The 21,056-nt window shown below is 39.8% G+C and overlaps 1 protein-coding gene across 3 annotated transcripts in view; it reads left to right on the forward strand.

Moving 5' to 3' along the window:
• gak (cyclin G associated kinase) overlaps nt 1-21,056 on the forward strand; it is a 133,422-nt gene that overhangs the window by 94,039 nt on the left and 18,327 nt on the right. For 2 of the 3 annotated variants that reach the window (XM_078570498.1, XM_078570500.1), the window contains exons 17-23: nt 3,713-3,830; nt 7,208-7,287; nt 11,903-12,096; nt 14,300-14,455; nt 15,706-16,188; nt 18,120-18,278; nt 20,623-20,763. In XM_078570498.1, coding sequence (XP_078426624.1) covers nt 3,713-3,830; nt 7,208-7,287; nt 11,903-12,096; nt 14,300-14,455; nt 15,706-16,188; nt 18,120-18,278; nt 20,623-20,763 — 1,331 coding nt within the window. The remainder of the gene's footprint in view (nt 1-3,712; nt 3,831-7,207; nt 7,288-11,902; nt 12,097-14,299; nt 14,456-15,705; nt 16,189-18,119; nt 18,279-20,622; nt 20,764-21,056) is intronic. The other variant, XM_078570499.1, reaches the window with a different exon arrangement.

A 21,056-nucleotide genomic window follows, 5' to 3' on the forward strand; every position in this document is an offset into this window, starting at 1 on the left:
ATTCGTGTCTTCTACCATGAAGACTGGCGCAAAGTATTTATTCAGTTCTCTTGCCATTTCCTGGTTCCCCCTTATTATTTCCTCAGCCTCTTTCTCTAAGGGGCCTATGTTCACTTTGGCCTCTCTCTCCCTATTTATATATTTAAAGAAGCTCTTACTGTCTGTTTTTATATTACTTGCTAGTTTACCCTCAAGTTTATTTCCTTTTTTTTTGGTCATCTTTTGTTGGTTTTTAAAACTTTCCCAAGCCTCTGGCTTACCACTAATCTTTGCCACATTGTGTGTTTTTTCTTTCAATTTGATACTATCCTTAACTTCCTTTGTTAACTATGGTTGGTTTATCCTTCCTAGAATTCTTCTTCCTCGCTGGGATAAATCTTTGTTGTGAGTCCTGATCTATTTTCTTAAACATCTGCCATTGTTCATCAACCGCCTTTTCTGCTAAGCTCCTTTCCCAGTCCACTCCAGCCAATTCTGCCCTCATTTCTTGTAATTACCCTTATTTAAGTTTAGCACAGTTGTTTCTGACCCAAGTTTCTCACTCTCAAACTGAGCGCTAAATTCTACCACGTTATGGTCACTGTTTCCTAGGGGGGTCATATACTCTGAAATCATTTATTAAACCTGCCTCATTACAGCTTATCAGATCCAAAATAGCCTGATCCCTGGTTGGATCCTTGTTCTAGGAAACTGTCCCGAATACACTTTATGAATTCTTGCTCGTGACTACCTCTGCGAATTTGATTTTCCCAATCTACATGAAGATTAAAGTCAACCATTATTAATGTACTGCCTTTTTTACATGCACTCATTATCTCCTGATTTATTCTCTGTCCTACAGTATAGCTACTGTTAGGGGGCCTATGGACTACTCCCACCAGTATCTTCCTTCCCTTGTTATTTCTCACCTCCACCCATATGGGATCCTCCGATCCAAGGTCATTTCTTGCTATTGTACTTATTCCATCTTGTACTAACAAAGCTACTCCACCACCCTTTCCTTCCTGCCTGTCCTTTTGAAAAGTCACATATCCCTGAATATTTCATTCCCGGCTTTGATCTCCTTGTAACCATGCCTTCGTAATGGCTATAAGATCATACACATTAACCTCTATGTGCCATTAATTCATTTATGTTGTTCCAAATATTATGTGCATTTAAGTAAAGAGCCATTAATTTTGCCTTTTTACCATTGTTTCCCCCTTTGACCCTATTTGCTGCTGTTTTTCTACGTTTGGACACTCTGTCCCTTCCTGTCACATTCTGGGTATCTTTATTTAAATAGCTAATCTGCATTGCTGCCATATCCTTTTGCCTTGTAAGCCTACTCTGCAGAACCCTCCCCCCTCTATTTATAGTTTAAAGCCCTAGTTATTCGATTTGCCAGGACACTGGTCCCAGCATGGTTCAAGTGAAGCCCGCCCCGCCAGAACAGCTCCCTTCAACCCCAATACTGGTGCCATTGCCCCATGAACTGGAACCCATTCCTCCCACACCAATCTTTGAGCCACACATTTAACTCCTTGACTTTACCTTATGCCAGTTTGCCTGTGGCTCAGGTAGTAATCCCGAGATTATTACATTGGAGGTTCTGCTTTATAATTTAGCTTCTAATGTTCAAATTGTTTCAGCAGAATTGCCTTTCTAGTCCTATCAATGTCATTAGTACTGACATGAATGACGACAACTGGATCCCTCCCCTCCCATTCCAAGTTCCTCTCCAGCCCTGAAGAGATGTCCTTAACCCTGACACCGAGCAGGCAACACAGCCTTGGGAACTTACGCTCATGGCTGCAGAGAACAGAATCTATCCCCCTAATTATACAGTCACCCTAAACTAGTACATTCCTATTTCCTCCCCCCACTTGAATGGCTCCCTGCACCATAGTGCCATGTTCAGTTTGCTCATCCTCCCTGCAATACCCGCTCTCGTCCACTCAGCTTGCAAGAACCTCGTAGCTGTTGGACAATTGCAGGGGCCGAGGCTCCTCGAATGCTACCCCCTGGGTCCCCATACCTGCCTCACCGGTAGTGACAATCTCCTGTCCCTGATCACAGACTAAATTTGAATGACCTAATCTGAGGGGTGTGACCGCCTCCTGGAGCAAAGTGTCCAGGTAATTTTCCCCCTCCCTGATGTGGCACAATGTCTGCAGCTTGGACACCAGCTCCTGAGCTTGGTTCCGAAGTTCCTCGAGCTGCAAACACTTACTACAGGTGTGTTTGCTCGGGATCTCCTTGATGGTCAGCAGATCCCACATGCTGCAGCAGCAACACATCACCCATCCTGCCATCACTATCGTATTTTATTGAATTTATTAACTGATTACTGTGGTATCCCTGCTCTTTACACTTGAAGAATTCCCCGCTCTTTACACTTTATTGTAATTAATTTTTTTTACACCAGTATCGGATCTGATACTTAACAAGCTATTCTGAAGGAAAAGAGAGAGAAAAAAGACTAGAGACCTAAACACAAACTAAAGACCTTACTTTTACTTTGAAGACTAGGAATACTCGCCAATCCTACTCACCAATCAGCTGCTTTCTCTGCACATGTGTTACGTTGTGGTTCGTGATGTCACTCTGCCACTGGTCTCACTGCAGTCTCACATGAAGTCTCCCTGCTCTTTTTTAAATGAAGTCTCCCCACTCTTTTTTTTAAATGGTCTCCCTGCTCTCCGTGCTCTTTTTAAAATGAAGTCTCCCTTAAAACTGATAACGGTAATATTGTTAATGAACATAAGGAAATGACATGATTTATTCTCTGGAATTAATAAGATTAAGAGGTAATTTGATAGATGTTTTTATATTAAGGGGAACAGAAAGCATAGATAAAGGGAAACTATTTCTGCTGGTCTGGGAGTCTTGGATGAGGGGCCGTAGTTTAAAAATTAGAGCCAGACACATTCTGTGCACCAATGTGATGGTGTTTCAATTCAGCTGGAATGGGATGAAAGCCTCATCTCTCCATTGGCCAAAAGAGATGAGTCGACTACTTTGCAGTGGCAGGGTTTGTCAGGACAAAACTATCTATAAGTTTTCACTAAATTAGCAAACTCACTCAGCTATAACATGGCTATTATAGGAGTTGTTGGTACATCACATTGGTGAGACTGATAGAACAGCAGCTATGTGCACTGCTTGGTAATGTACTGCTCCATACTGATCAGAGAGGACAAAATTCAAACCTAGTTCATTGACTCTATCTTCAGTTACCTGTCCTCCCCTTTTTCTCCTGCCCTCCTTGATTTTATGAAGCACCTTGTGATTAACGGTTATATATAAATGTAAGTTATTGCTTTGATTCAGCTCAAATCAGCCTTTCAATTATCTGGTGGCAAATGTCAGTCTCTGTGTACACAAGCTGAAAAGGGGAAAGATTGACTCAAGTTTTCCAGACCTGATTACTAACCTCTCCTGTTGGAAGTGCATATGCATTGGTACTAGATGAGGACAGTTTGGGGCATGGTTATGATGACATTGGTGAAGCAGTCCACCAACATTACATATCCTAATGTTATTTTTCATGACTTGACAATACAGCTAATGTTAAATCAAACTGCTGTTTTAGCATTGGGTTTGTCAGACTGTTCAACATGAGAAATACTGATCTCAAATGATTTGTGATAGAGGATTTTAAAAAAAATAGAATTAGATTGAACCATATTGTATTGTGAGGCAAAGATTATATGACATCTATTTCTTTCAGGGAATTTAAAATGGAAGACGGCAAGGCAATAATTCCACTGGGTTTAAATGTCCAAGGTGATGTCCTCATTGTGATCTTTCATGCCAGATCAACACTTGGAGGAAGACTGCAAGCAAAGGTATAGAAAAACTAACCAATTCTTCTTGATTCAGTTACTCTGGTTGTGATGAAATAACACTTGTGAACTCCGCAAAATTATTTAACTTCAGTTTCTTGCTTGATAAGAGGATCTGGATTCACTTTAATGCTGACACATGAGGAAGAGGAAATTGATTTAGTGAATATATTTCTTTCATGTGATCTTTGTCTCCTCTGAGGTGTTGGATGTGTAGCATTGTCTAACTAGCCACTTCCTTAAATAGGAACATAAGAACACGAGTAGACCATTCAGCCCCTTGAGCCTGCTCCACTATTCAGTGAGATGATGGCTGATCTGTGACTGCACATCATATACCCACCTTTGCCTTATATTCCTTAATACCTTTGGTTAACAAAAATCTATCTTGTTCTTTGCATGTAGAAGTCTTTCATAATGTCTACCCTGAAAGGTCTGGTCCTAATTCTTAAACTTTGCTCCTTAGTCCGGGACACCCCAACTATCAGAAATAGTTTCTCTCTCCTACCCTCTCTGTTCCCCTTAATGTCTTGAAAACTTCGATCAAATCACCCCTTAACCTTCTAAATTCCAGGGATGCAACCCTGTCATTTCCTTATTTTTATTGACAATGAGTGGGATTTTCTGGCCCCGCCTGCTGCCGTGATCATCCACTCCCACCGAAAGTCAATGGACTTTTGGCTGGGCCGTCGAATCTTCTTTGCGGGTCCCGCCATGACAGAGTTGGAAAGTCCCGGCCAATATTATCGCTATCAGTTTTTAAGGGGCTTACATTGCTTCTGACCACTCTTTTTCCTACTGTAATCGTAAAAATGTTCTGTCGACTTTGCTATCTCTTGCAAGTTTATTTTCATGCTGCCTTTTTCGTAGCTCTTACCATTTGATTTGTCACCCTTTGCTGTTATTTGTAACTTTCTTATTCGCTGGATCTATTGCTATTTTTTGCACTTTTGTGTGCTCTTTTTGTTTTATGTTGCTGCTTATCTTTTTAGTCGTCCATGATTGTCTTTTTCACCAGTAGAGCTCTTGCCCCCTTAGGGGTATAAACTGTATCACATTAAATTATTTTTTGAACACCTTCTACTGATTTTCTGTTGTTTTACCCATTAATAGACTTACCCAGTTTACTTTGAGCATTCTCTGTCTCATTGTATTGAAGTCAGCCTTATCTAAACCTAGAACCTTAGCTGTTTCACTATTCTCACTTTCAACTGCTATATTAAACTCAGTCATATTATGATAAATGTGCATGCACATTAAGCTGTAAACTAAATCTGGCTTATTGCTTTTACTGTATCTGTATGGCATACCCCCTTTTGGCTCAAGGACATAATGCTATGGAAAACAATCCTAGGCATATTCAACAAATTTGCTACCTTTCTGATATGTGCTAGTCTGCTTATCTCAATCTATATGAAAGTTGAAATCCATACTTAAAGGCGTTTTGCCTTTACTACCTGCCAAACCCACGACCCACGACCACTACCATCTAGAAGGACAAGGGCAGCAGATAGATGGGAGCACCACCACCTGGAAGTTCCCCTCCAAGTCACTCACCATCTCGCTATGACTTGGAAATATATCACCGTTCCTTCAATGTCGCTGGGTCAAAATTCTGGAACTCCCTAACAGCACAGTGGGTGTACCTACACCACATGTACTGCAGCGGTTCAAGAAGGCAGCTCACCAGCACCTTCTCAAGGGCAACTAGGGATGGGCAGTAAATGCTGGCCCAACCAGTGAAACGCACATCCCGTGAATGAATAAAACAAAAGATTGCTGTTTGATAAATGTGCACGCACCATTAAACTAAATCTGGATCATTCCTAATTACTATATCTGGTATGGCATACCACCTTTTGGCTCAAGGACATATTGCTGTAGAAAACAATCCCAGGCATACTCGAGAAATTTGCTACTTTCTGACATGTGCTAGTCTGCTTATCTCAATCTAAATGAAAGTTGAAATTCATCATCTAAGACACTCTGCCTTTGCTACATGCTTGTCTAATGTCTATATTTGTTCAGTCTATCACCTAATAACTCCTACCAGGGGACCTATACACAATTCCCACTATAGTATTAAATCCTTTCCTAGTTCTTAATTCTACCTATAAAGTCTCCACTGTTTACTTCTCATTATGTCTTCTCACCACTGAAGTGATTTCATTTTCAATCACTGGCACTACTCCTTCTCTACCATTTTTCCTCTCTTTCCTGTAGACATTCTAACCTGGTATATTTAGTGACTAACTGTCTTGCAGCCACGTCTCAGAAATGGTTATCATGTCATACTTTCCAACTAAATTTATATCTGCAATTCACTCTTATTTTTTCCCCTTATGCTCTGAGTATTTGTATAAAGAAGCCTTATTTGGACCACACACCCTGACCTGTGCTCTGTTCTATATGTTGTACTTGCACATTTCTTATTTCTTTCTCCTGGTTTAATTACTTTACATCTTCTAGTTTTATTTACCTGCAGTGCCCAAATCACAATTTATGATTGTTACTCTACATTTTTAAAATTCTTTCATGGAATGTGGGCATTGCTGTCTATGCCAGCATTCATTACCCATCCCTAATTGCCCTTGAGAAGGTGGTGGTGAGCTGCTGCCTTGAACTGCTGTAGTCCATGTGATGTAGGTACACCCACAATGCTTTTAGGGAGGGAGTTCCAGGATTTTGACCCAGTGACAGTGATGGAACTGTGATATAGTTCCAAATCAGGATGGTGTATAGTTTGGAGGGGAACCTGCAGGTGGTGGTGTTTCCATGCATCTGTTGCCCTCGTCCTTCTAAGTGGTGGAGGTTGTATGTTTGGAAGGTGCTGTCGAAGGAGTCTTGGTGAGTTGCTGCAGTGCATCTTGTAAATGGTACACACTGCTGCCATTGTGCGGTTGGTGGACAGGGCTGCGTTTACTGTTGTTGTTTCCAATGGCTGGGTCGATGCTGCGTGATCTGTCTGGTTTCATTCCTTTTTGTAGGTGTTGTAGAGGTTTTGAGGCCAATTCAGAGGGCATTTAAGAGTCAACCACATTGCTGTGGGCCTGAAGTCACATGTACGACAATTGACAATGGTTTCAAAGTCACCATTACCTAGCTTTTTAATTCCTGATTTATTAGCTGAATTTAAATTCCACCAGCTGCCATGGTGGGATTTGAACCCACATCCCCAGAGCATTAGCCTGGGCCTCTGGATTACTCATCTGGCGAGGTTACCACTATGCCACCATCTCCCCTTTCCCTTCTCTTTCATTTGTTTTTGAACCATTGTTAGCCGTGACTCAGTTGGTAGCACTCTTGTCCCTGAATCCCAAGTTCAAGTATAGACTTGATTGCAAGATATGTGCATGCATTGACTGACCATTTTATTTCAGATGACTTCAATGAAGATGTTTCAGATTCAATTCCACACTGGATTTGTGCCTAGGAATGCTACATTGGTCAAATTTGCAAAGTAAGCCTGTTTAAATTTATTCTCTTGCAATAAATATAAATTCAATATGTTTGTATCTGCTGTATTTACCTTTTTACATCACAAATTTGTATTTGAAATTTTATCTCTCTAGTTGGATTGTACATAGGGGGTCCAATTTAAATATATTTTCTCAATCTAAGTGTGGCATTTGAACACTGGATTATTTTGGCTAATACAAGGGCAAGGAAACAATTAGTTTTATATTCATAGAAAATAATTCACTATTCTGGTTGTCAGGAGGAGTAAATGGTTTTTCATTGTTCTATATATAAAAAATCTAGAATTGGAGGGGTTTGTTTCTTTAATGTTTGCTTAACATATACAAAAGTGTGAGGGATTTCGCTTGATGAAATCTGACAGAATTGCAAAAATGTACTCAGCAAATTCCATTCAATAAATGATGATGTGTGCAGGTGATTGCTGCTTTGCAGGTTGATGTACATAAACCTACCCTGTTGTAGTTAGCGGAATTCCACCTCCCCCCTGCCACCCCCAATAAATTAACCTAGTTGCAGACATACTTTCAGCTTCAAAGTTATCTTGAGCTTTGGCTATGTTTTATTAGCAATAGAAAGTTAAACCATTCAGTGAGATAGCTAGGTTTTAAAATTATGGCAGCAAGATAAATTGTTTCAAAATTCAGCAAGAACAGGTGAAAAAATAAAAATACAAAGATGATTTTTATACAAATTTAATAAACACTGTTTATAAATATTCAGTATAAGCAACACGATTTAGGAACATTGAGTTTAAGATTTGTCATTTGCAATTGGTTCATTCTGTTGTACTATTAAGGGAGAATCTCAGCTGTCTTAAATTACATGTTGATTTGAATCAGTATCTATGGACGTGGGTGGATTTCAACTTCAGCTTGGGGACAGACCTTTGGAATTATGCTGAGAAATGGTGAAGGGTATTCTGGTCTGTCTTGCTTACATGACAGAAAAGTCCAGGATAGCATTCTTTGTAAGCAGGTTAAGCTTGCGGCATATAAAATGTGTCCAAACATTTCTCTTGATGATCCAGAGCTCCTAGGTGTGTAAAAGAAGAGGTGCCTTTAGTTCCTGTGAGATTTAGGATCAAACTACAGGATAGATTTGTGACCAAAAAAGAGAAAATAGTTGCAGAGAAGGAGTGCTTTGCTCTGTGACTGAATATCCTGGAAATTGAAATCAGCCTTTTGATAGGCAAATCTCTTTGCTAAAGCCCCTCTTGTTGAGGACCTAGATTAAGTCTTGTGTGTTTCGTGAATGATAAAGAAACTGAGATTTGGAACAACTGGAGACCTGGTTTGAGAACCAATGCTTGTTCACATATTTGGGGTTTACTGCTTATCATAACTGGATGCAGAGAGATAAGCATCTGTTACACACCCCAAACTCGTGAAGCTTCCATGAGATGTAACCACCATTTAGTATGGTGAAGATGCACTTGCCTATCTTGTACAAAGTTTTGCTGCTCTCCATCCGGTCATGAGGAGTATCTGCTAAGTGAGAGTTCAAACTTACACTCATTAATTATCAACTATTATTCATGGGCTGAATTTTCCCCCCGTTGGCGGGGAAGTTGATGGGCTGGCGCTTCCGATCGGCGCCCCCAATTGGAGGCGTGGCGCCATTTTACATGGGCGGGCCAATTAAGACCCGCCCAGCATGATGTCCACCGGGAAGTGCTATGTGCTCCCTATGCGGGTGGGGGGTTTCCTAAAATCGAGAGTGCGTTCTTTCGCACATGCGCACGAAAGAGCGCACTCATCTCCCTGAGGCTAAGTACTGCCTCAGGGAGATCAGCTCTACTGTAAAAATATTAAAAAATAGAAAAAAAAACTTTCCCTTACATGTCCCCTCATGTGACAATGTCCATAATTTCCAACAAAACTTTATTAAAATTTTTAAACCCTACGTGAAACCTCATCCCGCCTGTGGATGAGGTTTAATGTTTTTTCTACTTACCGCCGGGGCTCCTGGCCTGCCCACCAACCTTAAGGTTGGATGGGCAGGTCCACTAATTACTTTAATTGATCTGTCAATGGCCTCAATTGGTCGGCAGGCACACAGCTGATTTTGCTGCAACCCTGCCTTCCTGAAAATTTAAATGGGGCGGGGTGACGTCGGGAGTTCTGCCCGATGTCATCCTGCGTCATTTTACACGTCGGCGAGCAGGCCCCACCCCTGCTTGCCGATGGTAAAATCCTGCCCCATGTGTTTGGGATGTCGGTGATCCTGGCAAGCTCACAATTGAATTGAATTGAGAAGGTGGTGATGAGCCTCTTTTTTGAACCGCTGCAATCCTTTTGGTAATGGTGCTCCCATACAGGGCTGGTGACTGAGGGATGTTAAATCCAGTAGCTGGGGCACTGATTAAACAAACTGCTTTGTCCTGGATGGTCTGAAGCTTCTTGTATTGGTGCAGCTGCACCAATCCATCAACACCTTGGGAATCATCATTTTCCAGAAACTTAACTAGTCCCAGCCATATCAATACAACTGGTTAAAGAATGGTTATGTCACTGGATTAATAATCCAGAGGCCTGGACTCATGACCTAGAGATATGAGTTCAAATTCCACCAACTGAATTTAAATTCAGTTAATTAAATAAATCTGGAATAAAAAGCCAGTGTCAATAATGGTGAGCATGAAACCACCAGACTGTAATTAAAAACCTATCTTGGCTCAGTGACGCCCTTTAGGGAAGGAAATCTGCGGACCTGATCTGATGGTACCCACAGCAATGTGGTTGACTCTTAACAAAAACAGAAAATGCTGGAAAAACCCAGCAGGTCTAACAGCACCTGGGGTGAGAAAGACAGAGTTAACGTTTCGACTCTGTATGACTCTTCTTCAGAGCTGACTGACTCCTATCTGCCTTCTGAAATCGCTTAGCAAGCCACTGAGTTGTACCAAATAGCTACAAAAAGGCACAATAAGAATAAAACTGGATAGATCACTTGTGATTTGACCTAGCCATCTGAATATGATGGCGACACATCCAATCCATTCGACTGCAAAGATTTCCTCACTAACATCTGGGGACTTATCTCAAAATTGGTAGAGCTGTCCCACAGACTGGTGAAGCTTATACTTACAGAATCATGACTTTCAGCCAGCATCCCAGCTGCTTCCATTGTGCTGGGTTCTGTCACCATTGAGGATGGGAATGTTCATAGATTCTCCTCCTCCCGTTCGTTTTTTTTAATTGTCCACCGCCTTTCAAGATGGTATATGCAGGACTACAGAGCTTTAATCTGATCCATTGGTTGTGGGATTGCTTAGCCCTGTCTATTGTATGCTGCTTCTGCTGTTTAGCATGCATGCAGTCCTGTGTTGTAACTTCACCAGTTTTACATCTCATTTTTAGGTTTGCCTTGTGCTGCTCATGGCATGAAAGCAAAATACTGCAGATGCTGGAAATCTGAAATAAAAACAAAAAATGCTGAAAACTCAGCATCTGTGGAGAGAGAAACAGAGCTAACGTTTCAAGTCCGTATGACTCTTCTTCAGAGCTCATGGCATGCTCTTCTACACTCATCCTTGAACCATGATTGGTCCCCTCATTACAAGCAATAGCCCCAACTACCCCATCCTGCCCTTCCGTCAACCTTCCCACTCAGTGTGCCCACTAGGGGCTGATCGCCTTCCTGTCCAGGTCACCCTTCCCATTGCAGACCCTATGAACCCTTCCAGTGGATCAGCTCTACCCATCTTCATCCAAAATGTCCATTGGCATGTAAACAAGGCCTTTGCCATCCATAAGTTTATTGTGGATGGCCTTATCAGAAACCTAACTGAGGGGTGATAAGAAGCTTCCCCATCTGGCTATATTTTCCAACATTGTGCCTCCACAACTGTCACAGTGGTAGTGTGGCACTTACAGGATCAGACCTTGGCCTGATCCCCTACTCCTCTGACATTTGCATCTCCTTCGAGCATCTCGCCTTGCCGCCCTTCTTGCTTCTCATTCAAAATCATTGTTCTCTCAAGTACAGTAAATTATTTTCTCCGAGATATCTTCACTGCTTTCCTCTGTCAGCCTCTTCGTTCAACCTCCATTTCAACTCATCATGCTCTCTCTCCTCTGAGTTCGGAGTCCTTTTACCCTCCCTAAATCTCTTAACTCCCTAAATCTCTCCCTCCATGTAAACTCGCAAACCCATATTCACAGCCATCCCCTTAAACTTGCCATCTCACGCGATCTTGCTTGTCCCATCATATCAATCACTGGTAAGTCCATCTCTGATCATTTCTTTTTATCACTCTCCACTCACATCCACCTTCCGCATCCCAACCCCACTTCCTCCTGTGTCTGCCTCTGGAGAAACTATCCCTCAACACGTTTACAACTGCACTTTAAAAATTTCAACTGTCTAGCTTTTGGCCCTCTGTTTGCCACAACATTTCTCCAGCTTCTTATTTGCACAACCACATTACCACTTCCACCTCATCTGACCTAATATCTTGTTATGTGGCTTGGTGTCATATTTTCTTTTATAGCTCTCCTATGAAGCACCGAGGGACATTTTATTATGTTAAAGGTGCTATATAAATGTAAGTTCTTGTAAAATAATTCTGATGAAATGATGAATCTGTGTTGCAGATATGATCTTGATGCATGTGACATTCAGGAGAAATATCCAGACCTCTTCCAGGTAACTCTGGAAGTAGAAGTAGAGGCGCGTGACAACATCAGCTGTAATATGCCACCATGGGAAAACTTAATGACAAAGGGACTCAATCCCAAGATTCTCTTCTCCAGCCGTGAAGAGCAACAAGAGATGTTATCTAAATTTGGTAGGTTTTAGAGGCCTAAGCCAATATCTTGTCTGCTCATAAATGCAACTCATGGAGAGGAATTTATGTCATTACATATGTTAGGGCAAAGAATATGGGACAAAAATTAGTAGCGTGATGATTACAGAAATTCAGAAAAGGAAACAAAGAAAATTATAATAAGGGAATAAAAGGGTATGAAAACATCTTGCAGATGGTATCAAGGATACAAGCAAAGATACATCAAGAAAGTGAGTGATGAAGGAGGAGATGGGCCAAGTAAAAACAGCAATGAGTTTTCACTCAATGAGCCTAGGTGATTTGAATGAAAACCCATTGTCTCAACATTATTGTGTATAGAAAAATAAATGGTTTTAATGCCTATCTCATTTCTCCTCAGGGTAGCATATATTCAGTGTGTATAGATATTTTCTAATATCAAATCATAAGTTATTACTGAATCTCTGGGAACTTAATTAACTATTTGTAACCTAAGCTTAACTTTATATCTATAACATGAAATAAATAAAACCAAAAATTGCCTTCAAATGAAACCATTGAAAATCCAACTATGTTACAAATAGAGTACTGCCAGGTGTGAAATTGATATTAAGATTAGAGCAGAAGAGTGCAATAGAACATGGATTAAGTGAGCAGGCAGAACAGTGAAAGATGTAGTTCAAAGTTAAGTGTGATGTATTGCCTGTTAGATGTAAGAGTAGCAGATAGGAGTACAATCTAAATCGGGAAGCTCTATAGATGCTTGTTTGACATAAAGGCTTAAAATTAGGCAGATTCATAAAGTGCAAAAAATTTCAGAAGCTGTAACTTTAGCTGCCAAGATTAGGAAGCTGTTACAAGTGATATTATGCTCGGTAAGGGTGTCAAAACTCTGTTTATACATAGGGGGAAGCAGTGATAAACTGCATATCTGAATAGGGTATATTTCAAAATGCAGTGAATGATTCCCTCATAGTGAGTGACTTTACTCTGGCAACATACACAAATCTTTGAAGGTGGCAGGAGACGTTGATTTGGCTTTTTTTTTTAAATACAAGCTTTATAAATAGAGGCATAGAGTACAAAAGCTAGGAAGTTTTGCTAATCATTAACTGCGGTATTGTCCAATTCTGACCAACGAGCTTTAGGAAGGGTGTCAAGGTTTTCGAGACGGTGCATAGCAACTTTATTAAAATGGTACCAGGCTGAATGCCTTCAGTTATGTGTAGATCCTAGAGAAACTGGAATTGTTCCCCTTGGAGCAGAGAAGGTAAAGGAGAGATGTTCAAAATTATGAAGGATTTTGATAGTGTAAGTAAAGAGAAACTATTTCCAATGTCAAGAGGGTTGGTAACGAGAAGACACGTGTAAGATAATTGACAAAAGGTGGAAGATGATGAGAAATTGTTTAAAAGAGTGAATTGGTATAATCTGGATTGCACTACCTGAAAAGGTCGTGGAAGCAGATTCAGTTGTGACTTTCAAAATAAATTTTGATAAATACTTGAAAAGGAAGAACTTAGAGCTATGGGAGAAGTGAAGGAAAGTGGGACGAATTGGATAGCTGTTTCTTAGAGCTGACAAAGGCATAATAACCCAACGGCCTCCTTCAATACTATATGATACTATGTTGACTGAGAGCTCAAAGAATTAGGTCAGACCTGTTTTCTGGCCCCTCACTCACCCTAGTACCTTGAAAAACATTAGAATCTTCTGTTAATATATGATGCATACTTTTGTTTATTCCACCTCTCTCTGTTGCCCTACTCCTGTATCTATAGACATATTTGTTGTAAGAATGAATCCTAGGCAATGCATCAACAGTTTATGTGTAAGAAACTATTTTAAGCAGAGTGTGAAAACCTTTGCACACCCACCTTCAACACTTTCTCTGCAGCATGCATGACCATATTAATGCTTATTAGTAACTGAGAGTTGCATAACAATTGCATTAGATTTTGTCAATTATTTTTGTATTGTGCAGGTAGGAATAACTTTTTTAAATAGAAAGAACTTCCTAAGCGAAGAGATCTACTTTGGTTTTTGAATCTTAGTGTACCGCAATTCTCATGGGCCAATGTTTATTGGGTAGTATCGCTGAAGTCTGAGAACAATTTTGTTTATAGAAATTATGCCTAATATTCAGGAAAGCCCATTGATATGGAGAAAAGATATAACTTGAGAAGTTTCCGAAATTTATAAATGTTTTTCTCACCATACAAAGGAAAGCCTGAGCTACCCAGACAACCAGGATCAACAGCACAGTATGATGCAGAGACCCCTAAATCGGACCAAGCTTCACAAAATACAAGTGAAGATGAGACATCACATCAGAACAGTGACACCTCCAATAGTTTTTTTGAAACACTAAATTGGGAAGGTGAGCGATGCATGATCCTGATGAATTGGCCAGATTTCACTAGTGCAATATGTGAAGGTTCCATTTTTAAAAATAATTCCTTGATTTTTGTTTCACATGGGTAATTAGTTAAAAGCAAAGTTTCACTGCACCTGCTAAAAGAAGCATGTATTGCAGTTACAATAACTTATTCAAAAGTTTAGTATGTCAAATTCACAACAAAGTAAACTACTATGTGATTAGTTTTACATCTCGTGGAACATTATTGGACTAGCTTCATGTTGTATTATTTGTATGGAGTGCAAGCATTGATATTGACCTAACCTTCTTCACTGAGCTACCACTCTTCAACCCTTTGGGCTAGCAAGCTACCTGATACGCATGTTGTTGCCTTTGTGAAATCAGTTAAACCTGTATTAAAATTGCGCTCTTGCACAGAAACTTTGGAAAAGCACCAATGATGTAAATAATTATTTCACTGCTGCAAATTAAACAGACACTGTTCCAAATAATATTAAGGATGTAGAATGTCTGTAGTCAGTCTGTGTTGAATACCATTGATTAATTTGCATTTGTGCACTGCTTTAATTTATTTGGGGGCAAGGTAACATTTGGGTCTATCATCCTTTACTTTTAGCTTACTTCTCTTTGGTTTTAATCTTATGTTTCAAATTTCCAGAAACTAGATTTTTTTTTCATTATGACTTTCTGCTTTGAATGCCAATGAGGAATTCCCCCACTTCTGCCTCAACTTCCCATCAACTTTGAACTCCTATTTCTTTGTGGGCAGACAAACTGAGCTATTGAGGAAATGCACTGATTTTTGTAGATTTCCCAATTAGGTTTGTGCACTGCCTCATATGATACGAAGCAACACAGACCAAGGAAGTTCTCCAATCTGTGCTGAGTTTGTTGGCTCCTGCTGGTGGGAGCACTACAGTTGAACTCTGTGTTCTTAGGTGATGGAGAGGGAAAATAAATTAATTTTCCTGTTTTCTCCAGAGTGCAAAGAGCTTGTATTTGGACACCAGCTAGCTGTGATGTCCCTCATAGCCAAATGACCCACCAATTCACTGACCAATCTGACATGAAATATAACAAGTTGGTGAGATAACGAAGAGCCATTTCCCTTGAAACTCTAACCTGTTATAAGTTATCATCTAAAGACAATGAAGAACGAAGTCAAAATGTAAATAATAAATTTTCATGTAGTGATTTCAGTGGCTTGTGTGAACCTAGCGAGTTTAGGCCTGACACTGTTTATTTTTCAGAAGCAAAAGAAGACTCCAGGGCCACAGAAGGACAGTCTCCAGATGAAGGTCACCCAAGTTTGGTGGATGAAAGTGGACCATCGGATGATGATTTTGCTGCTTTTTCCAGTGAGCGCAGCACAGTGAAGGTTGATGAGCCAGAAAGTCCAACTCAGCCAGAACAAGCGAACACTGTAAACTTTTTCGTTGAAGCAGATTTTGAAGGACCAGCAGAGCAAGCCACAGAATCTCCTACCGAGGACAATGTGGATTTACTTGGACTGCATAGCGATGTCCAGTCTGACATTGCCCCTCCTACAGCGGAAATGAAGAGTTCATCTAGCAATGCTGACCTGCTGAATGATTTGTTTGCTGGTGGTCCACCAGAAATACAGCAGGAATTCTCAGCTGACCTTATTGGGGGAGGGGATGATTTTTTTGGTGGGGCACCTCCACCGCGAGTGGAACCAGTTCCTGTACCTTCTACAGTGCACGTTTCAGCAGGTAGGCATTGCTCCAGATGGAAATCACTTACAACTACCAGATAAATAGAACTGTTAATATTGGATGCATTTCTGTTAAATGATAAATTGATTGGTCTAGAAATTGAAACAGAAAGAGTTCTTCTGAGTGTGGAGTTGTAGATAGTGAGGAAAATATTTCTACGCCTGCCCTGCCTCCCCTCCAAATTTTTATTGTGTAGTGCTATGTATTAGTCACCTTCTATTACTACAAGCTGCAGACTTCTCCGTGGTTGCTGTTTCACTAGGGTTCACTGGAGGTAGATTTCAAAGTAGTTGAGCTGGTATATCTGTTTGTCTCTTCCCCCAGTCCCCACTCCCTCCCTAAACCTGAATTCTTTGCCTCTAGGCAACACTCTATCTATTAGTGCAGAACATTGCTCATAAACTCACTGCACCAAGTGAAGTAGGTTTGAGTGTTGAGCAACCCTGGGACTTGATCATATGACCTGGTTCAAAACAGAGTATGACTGAAGTTGCCAGACTGCCTCTGTAAACTTCATTTTGTTTTGGAAAGTGCATTATAAAGAAAGCATGGGGCTCCAATCTGCGAGCGGCAAAATTGTGAAACAATGTGGGACTGCACACTGTAAATAGAAACTATGATATTTGTGTAAGTTATCTTGAATTGTTCAGCACAGTAAACTAGAATTACATGATTTTATTAGTGGACCCTGCCAATCATCAGTGTTTGTCATGGCTTAATTGTTATCAAAAAAAGCATTAACCTGTAATAAATTGCTGTATTTCCATGTGGCATAATGTATTATGGGGCAGTAATTCATTTAATACTTGAGCTGATAAAGTGTCTGAGTTTCACTATTGAAACAGTGCAGATACCTTGTTCTTTATTTATCTAAAGGAAGGGGACCCAGGTTTAGCACCTCAATTTTGATTAGCTTCTGATGATTATAGTTCTAGTCAAGTTTATTACCCTAAAGTATGCCAAGTTAACTTTTATGAAGGATGAGGACCTTTTTAACTTTGTGCAGAATGCACAGTTGTCATCTTTCTCGTGACTCTAGTTGCTATCAGTGGAGTAGGAAATGGTGTCAACAAAATAGTGAGTTTTCTATTTAAAAGAATAGGTGAGCAGAATTTTTAATCACATTTTAAAATCTGTGCATGAACCAGGAATTGTGAACAGTGGGTGTAAATAGAAAATGACTTTGCACACACAATGAGTTGTGTTAGGCAGATTTAAAGCTGTTGGCTCGAATGCCATTTTGGTAAATAGTCATCTATTAAGACTCTTGCTGTGTGAAATGAAATATGTCCTTCTAAATGTTTGAATCTATTAGTTTAGACTCGGTGCAATTGTTCTGAAGAAACTCTGTATCCTTTTAAAACTTCTGTCCCTATTCCTGATTAATTGTCACATTAAGGGGGGTATCCAGATATCCCCAATGCTCACTTCCCTTACCCATTTTAATTTGAGGCTATTATCTATTTTACATTTCCATAAGTCAACAGACAGAAATTGAAGTGTAAGGATATTTTGGCACTATTCCGCACTCAGTTATTGTTCTGAAATGTTAGTCATGCTGAATGATCTTAATGATGATCTGAGTTTGCAAATATGCCAGTGTTGAAGAAAAGTCATGTTGGACTCGAAACATTAACTCTGTTTCTCTCTCCAAAGATGCTGCCAGACCTGCTGAGTTTTTCCAGCACTTTTTTTATTTCAGATTTCCAGAATCTGCAGTATTTTCCTTTTTTTGTAAATGTGCCAAACTGATTGACAGTTCGACTCATGCTAAAGTAAAGCCCCCCTCTAGTCAGCTCCTCACTTTTTGGTAAAATCTAAGATTTATTTAAGTCAGTTATGCGCACTCTGCATTTTACATTGATCATTAACTAATAACAGACATTGTAATAAAGCAACTTTATTTGCCTGTTAACTTTCTTTTTCAGCAGACTCCTTTGATCCGTTTGGTGCTGCATTTTCAACAACCAAGCCTGACCAAACTGAGCCAGATTTATTTGGACAGTTTTTTAGTCCTAATGCTCCTGCTTTTTCATCCACAAATGGCATGCCTCATCCGTCCTCGAGTTCAGATTTCTTCAGTATGGGTAAGGCTATCTCAATAATGTTTAATCCTTCCTTCATTGTTTGTTTTCTACTTATGTTACTCAACAGAGGGGCTGTGTTCACAAATCATATCTGCTGCCTGCCTTACCTCCAGACTTCAAGTTCTGAGTTTCTTACCATGCTTGTTTAATGTTAAAGAGCATTTTTCTTTCCATGAGGGAAATAGCAATGAAAGTTTGTGTGAATTCAAAATCATCACCACTCAAATAAAATTTACACTAAACATTGTCTGTTATATAGTTTCACTTGAATATTTAAAACAGTTATTCACTTTTTTTCTGGGTAGCAAAGAATACATTCTTTAAATGCCAGGTTTAAAGAGTCTGTTATGGATCTCTTGCTACTTTGGTTACAAATTAAAGAGACCAATATTTCAAATGTATGCTTGGTTGAATAAGGACAGAAATTTGTTTTTAGCAGTGTATGGTTACTATTTAATTTACTGTCCTGATAGAAAACACTCATTGGTGCTAGTTTTTAAGAAAAGTGTTTATAAACAGACAGAAAACATTCCAATGTATTGAATATCTTAGAATAGATTCAATTTATCATCCAGGAACTTAGGAACAGGAGTAGACCATTTAATTCCTTGAATCTGTTCCAGCATTCAGTTAGATCAAGGCTGATGTGTGCCTCAACTCCATTTACCTGCCTTTGATCCATGTCCCTTGACATCCTTACCTAATACATATATAAATCTACTACCCTTTGTGTGAAGAAATGCTTCATGATTTCACTCCTGACAATTTTAAGATGTCCTCTTGTCCCCTGGATTCCCCCATTAGATGAAATAGATTCTCTGTATCTACTCTGTTGAAACCTTTTAGCATTTTAAACACCTAAGCACCCCTCAATAGTCTATACTCAGTGGAATACAAGCCAAGTTCATGCAAATCTATCCTCGTAATTTAACCTTTTAACACTGGTATCATCTATAACTTCAGTGTACCATACAGAACTTTTACTTGGTTACAATACTGTAACTGAGTAGGAATAAGGTTTTTGGGTTCCTTGATGTTTTTAAATACTATAGTTCTTTGAATTTCCCGTTCAATAAATATTACTTGCACAATTCAATCCTTTGTTTCTTTAATTTACTGATATTCAAAGTAAGTGGGTGCTTGTCCAAAGTTGAGTGGCCTTATTTGCTCTCATATTTTGTAAAATGTGCATTCAGAAATATCCATAGAACTTAAAATGCACTTGGATGTATTGTGAACTGAGGAGTAAAGTGACAAGAGGACATAGACAGATTGATGGAATGGGCAGATATGTGGCAGGTGAAATTTAATGCAAAGAAGTGTGAAGCGATACGTTTTGTTAGGAAGTCTAAGGAAAGGCAATGCAAAATAAAGGATACAATTCTAAAGGGGGTACAAAAACGGAGGGTCCTGGGGGCATATGTGCACAAATCGTTGAAGTGGAAGGGCAGGTTGAGAAAGTGGTTAATAAGGCATGAGGAATCTCGGGCTTTATAAACAAAGCTTAAAGTACAAATGCAAGGCAGTTATAAAGAACTGTTATAAAACACTTGTTCGGGCTCAACTGGACTAAATGGTTCCAGGGATGAGGGACTTCAGTTATGAGGGTAGATTGGCGAAGCTGGAACTGTTCTCATTAGAGAGGGGAAGGTTGAAAGGAGATTTGTTTGAGGTGTTAAAAATCATGAAGGATTTGGACAGAGTGGATAGGGAGAAACTGGAGAAAGGGTTGAGAACCAGAGGACACTGACTTAAGGTGAATGGCAAAAGAACCAGAGGCGACATGAGGAAAACTTTTTTAGCACAGCTAATGGTTAGGATCTGGAATGCACTGACTGAGAGTGTGGTGGAGGTAGATGCAATTGTGGCCTACAGGAGAGAATGGATAATAAAAATTTGCAGGGCTATGGGGGAAACGGCAGGGAGTGGGACTAGCTGAGTTGCTCTCACAGAGAGCTGACACAGACACCATGGGCCAAATGGCCTCCTCCTACGCCATAACCATTCTATGATTTTCTGATGTCTTCATTGTTAGTCTGAGGGACCTCACCCAGTATGTTCCTTTCTTGTTGCTTTTCCTTGATGGTTTGCAAAAGTACACTTTAAAACATGTAAAAATGTATCATTTTTATGTCATAAAATATAACAGCATTAAAATTCACGCCCTCTGTCTATACAGAATACAGTTTTAAAACTGACATTTGTAAAGAGGCCTTGCTGTAATTCACTGAACGCTTGATAGTTGTTCTGGGTGTTGTAATGATCGTAGAGCTTTTTAGTATCCTGAGTATTTTACTGATTTTGAGAAAATGATTGAATTAGCACAAATTATGCTTACTTCTAGGAAATACACCACCTGAGTTATCTAAAGTATCATCATCTGCCAGTCAACCGGACCTGATGAGTGGCTGGGATGCGTGGGCTCCCAGCAGCAGTACAGTTTCCCAGCAGATTAACAAGGCTGCATTTGGAGCTACAGCTCAAAGTAACACATGCTTATTATGTTTTCAATAAAACTGCAGCATCTTGGATATCTTATGTGCCTGGTTTTTTTTTACAAAAAGAACTTGAGATGTATCATTGTTTTGAAAATCCATAACTTGAATTATAACTTAATTTTTATAGTTCCCACCTTGTCATCAAGGATTTTTGAGACTTGTCAGCTGAGCCCTAGACTGAACAAATCTAATTGAACATGCTGATCATATAGCTGACTCAGCTATTCAATCATATTGAAGTTTTATATTTATTCTTTCATGGGATGTGGACATCACTGGC

The sequence above is a fragment of the Cetorhinus maximus genome, chromosome 2 (assembly GCF_964194155.1).
Source record: "Cetorhinus maximus chromosome 2, sCetMax3.hap1.1, whole genome shotgun sequence".
In the NCBI taxonomy this organism is placed as follows: domain Eukaryota; kingdom Metazoa; phylum Chordata; class Chondrichthyes; order Lamniformes; family Cetorhinidae; genus Cetorhinus; species Cetorhinus maximus.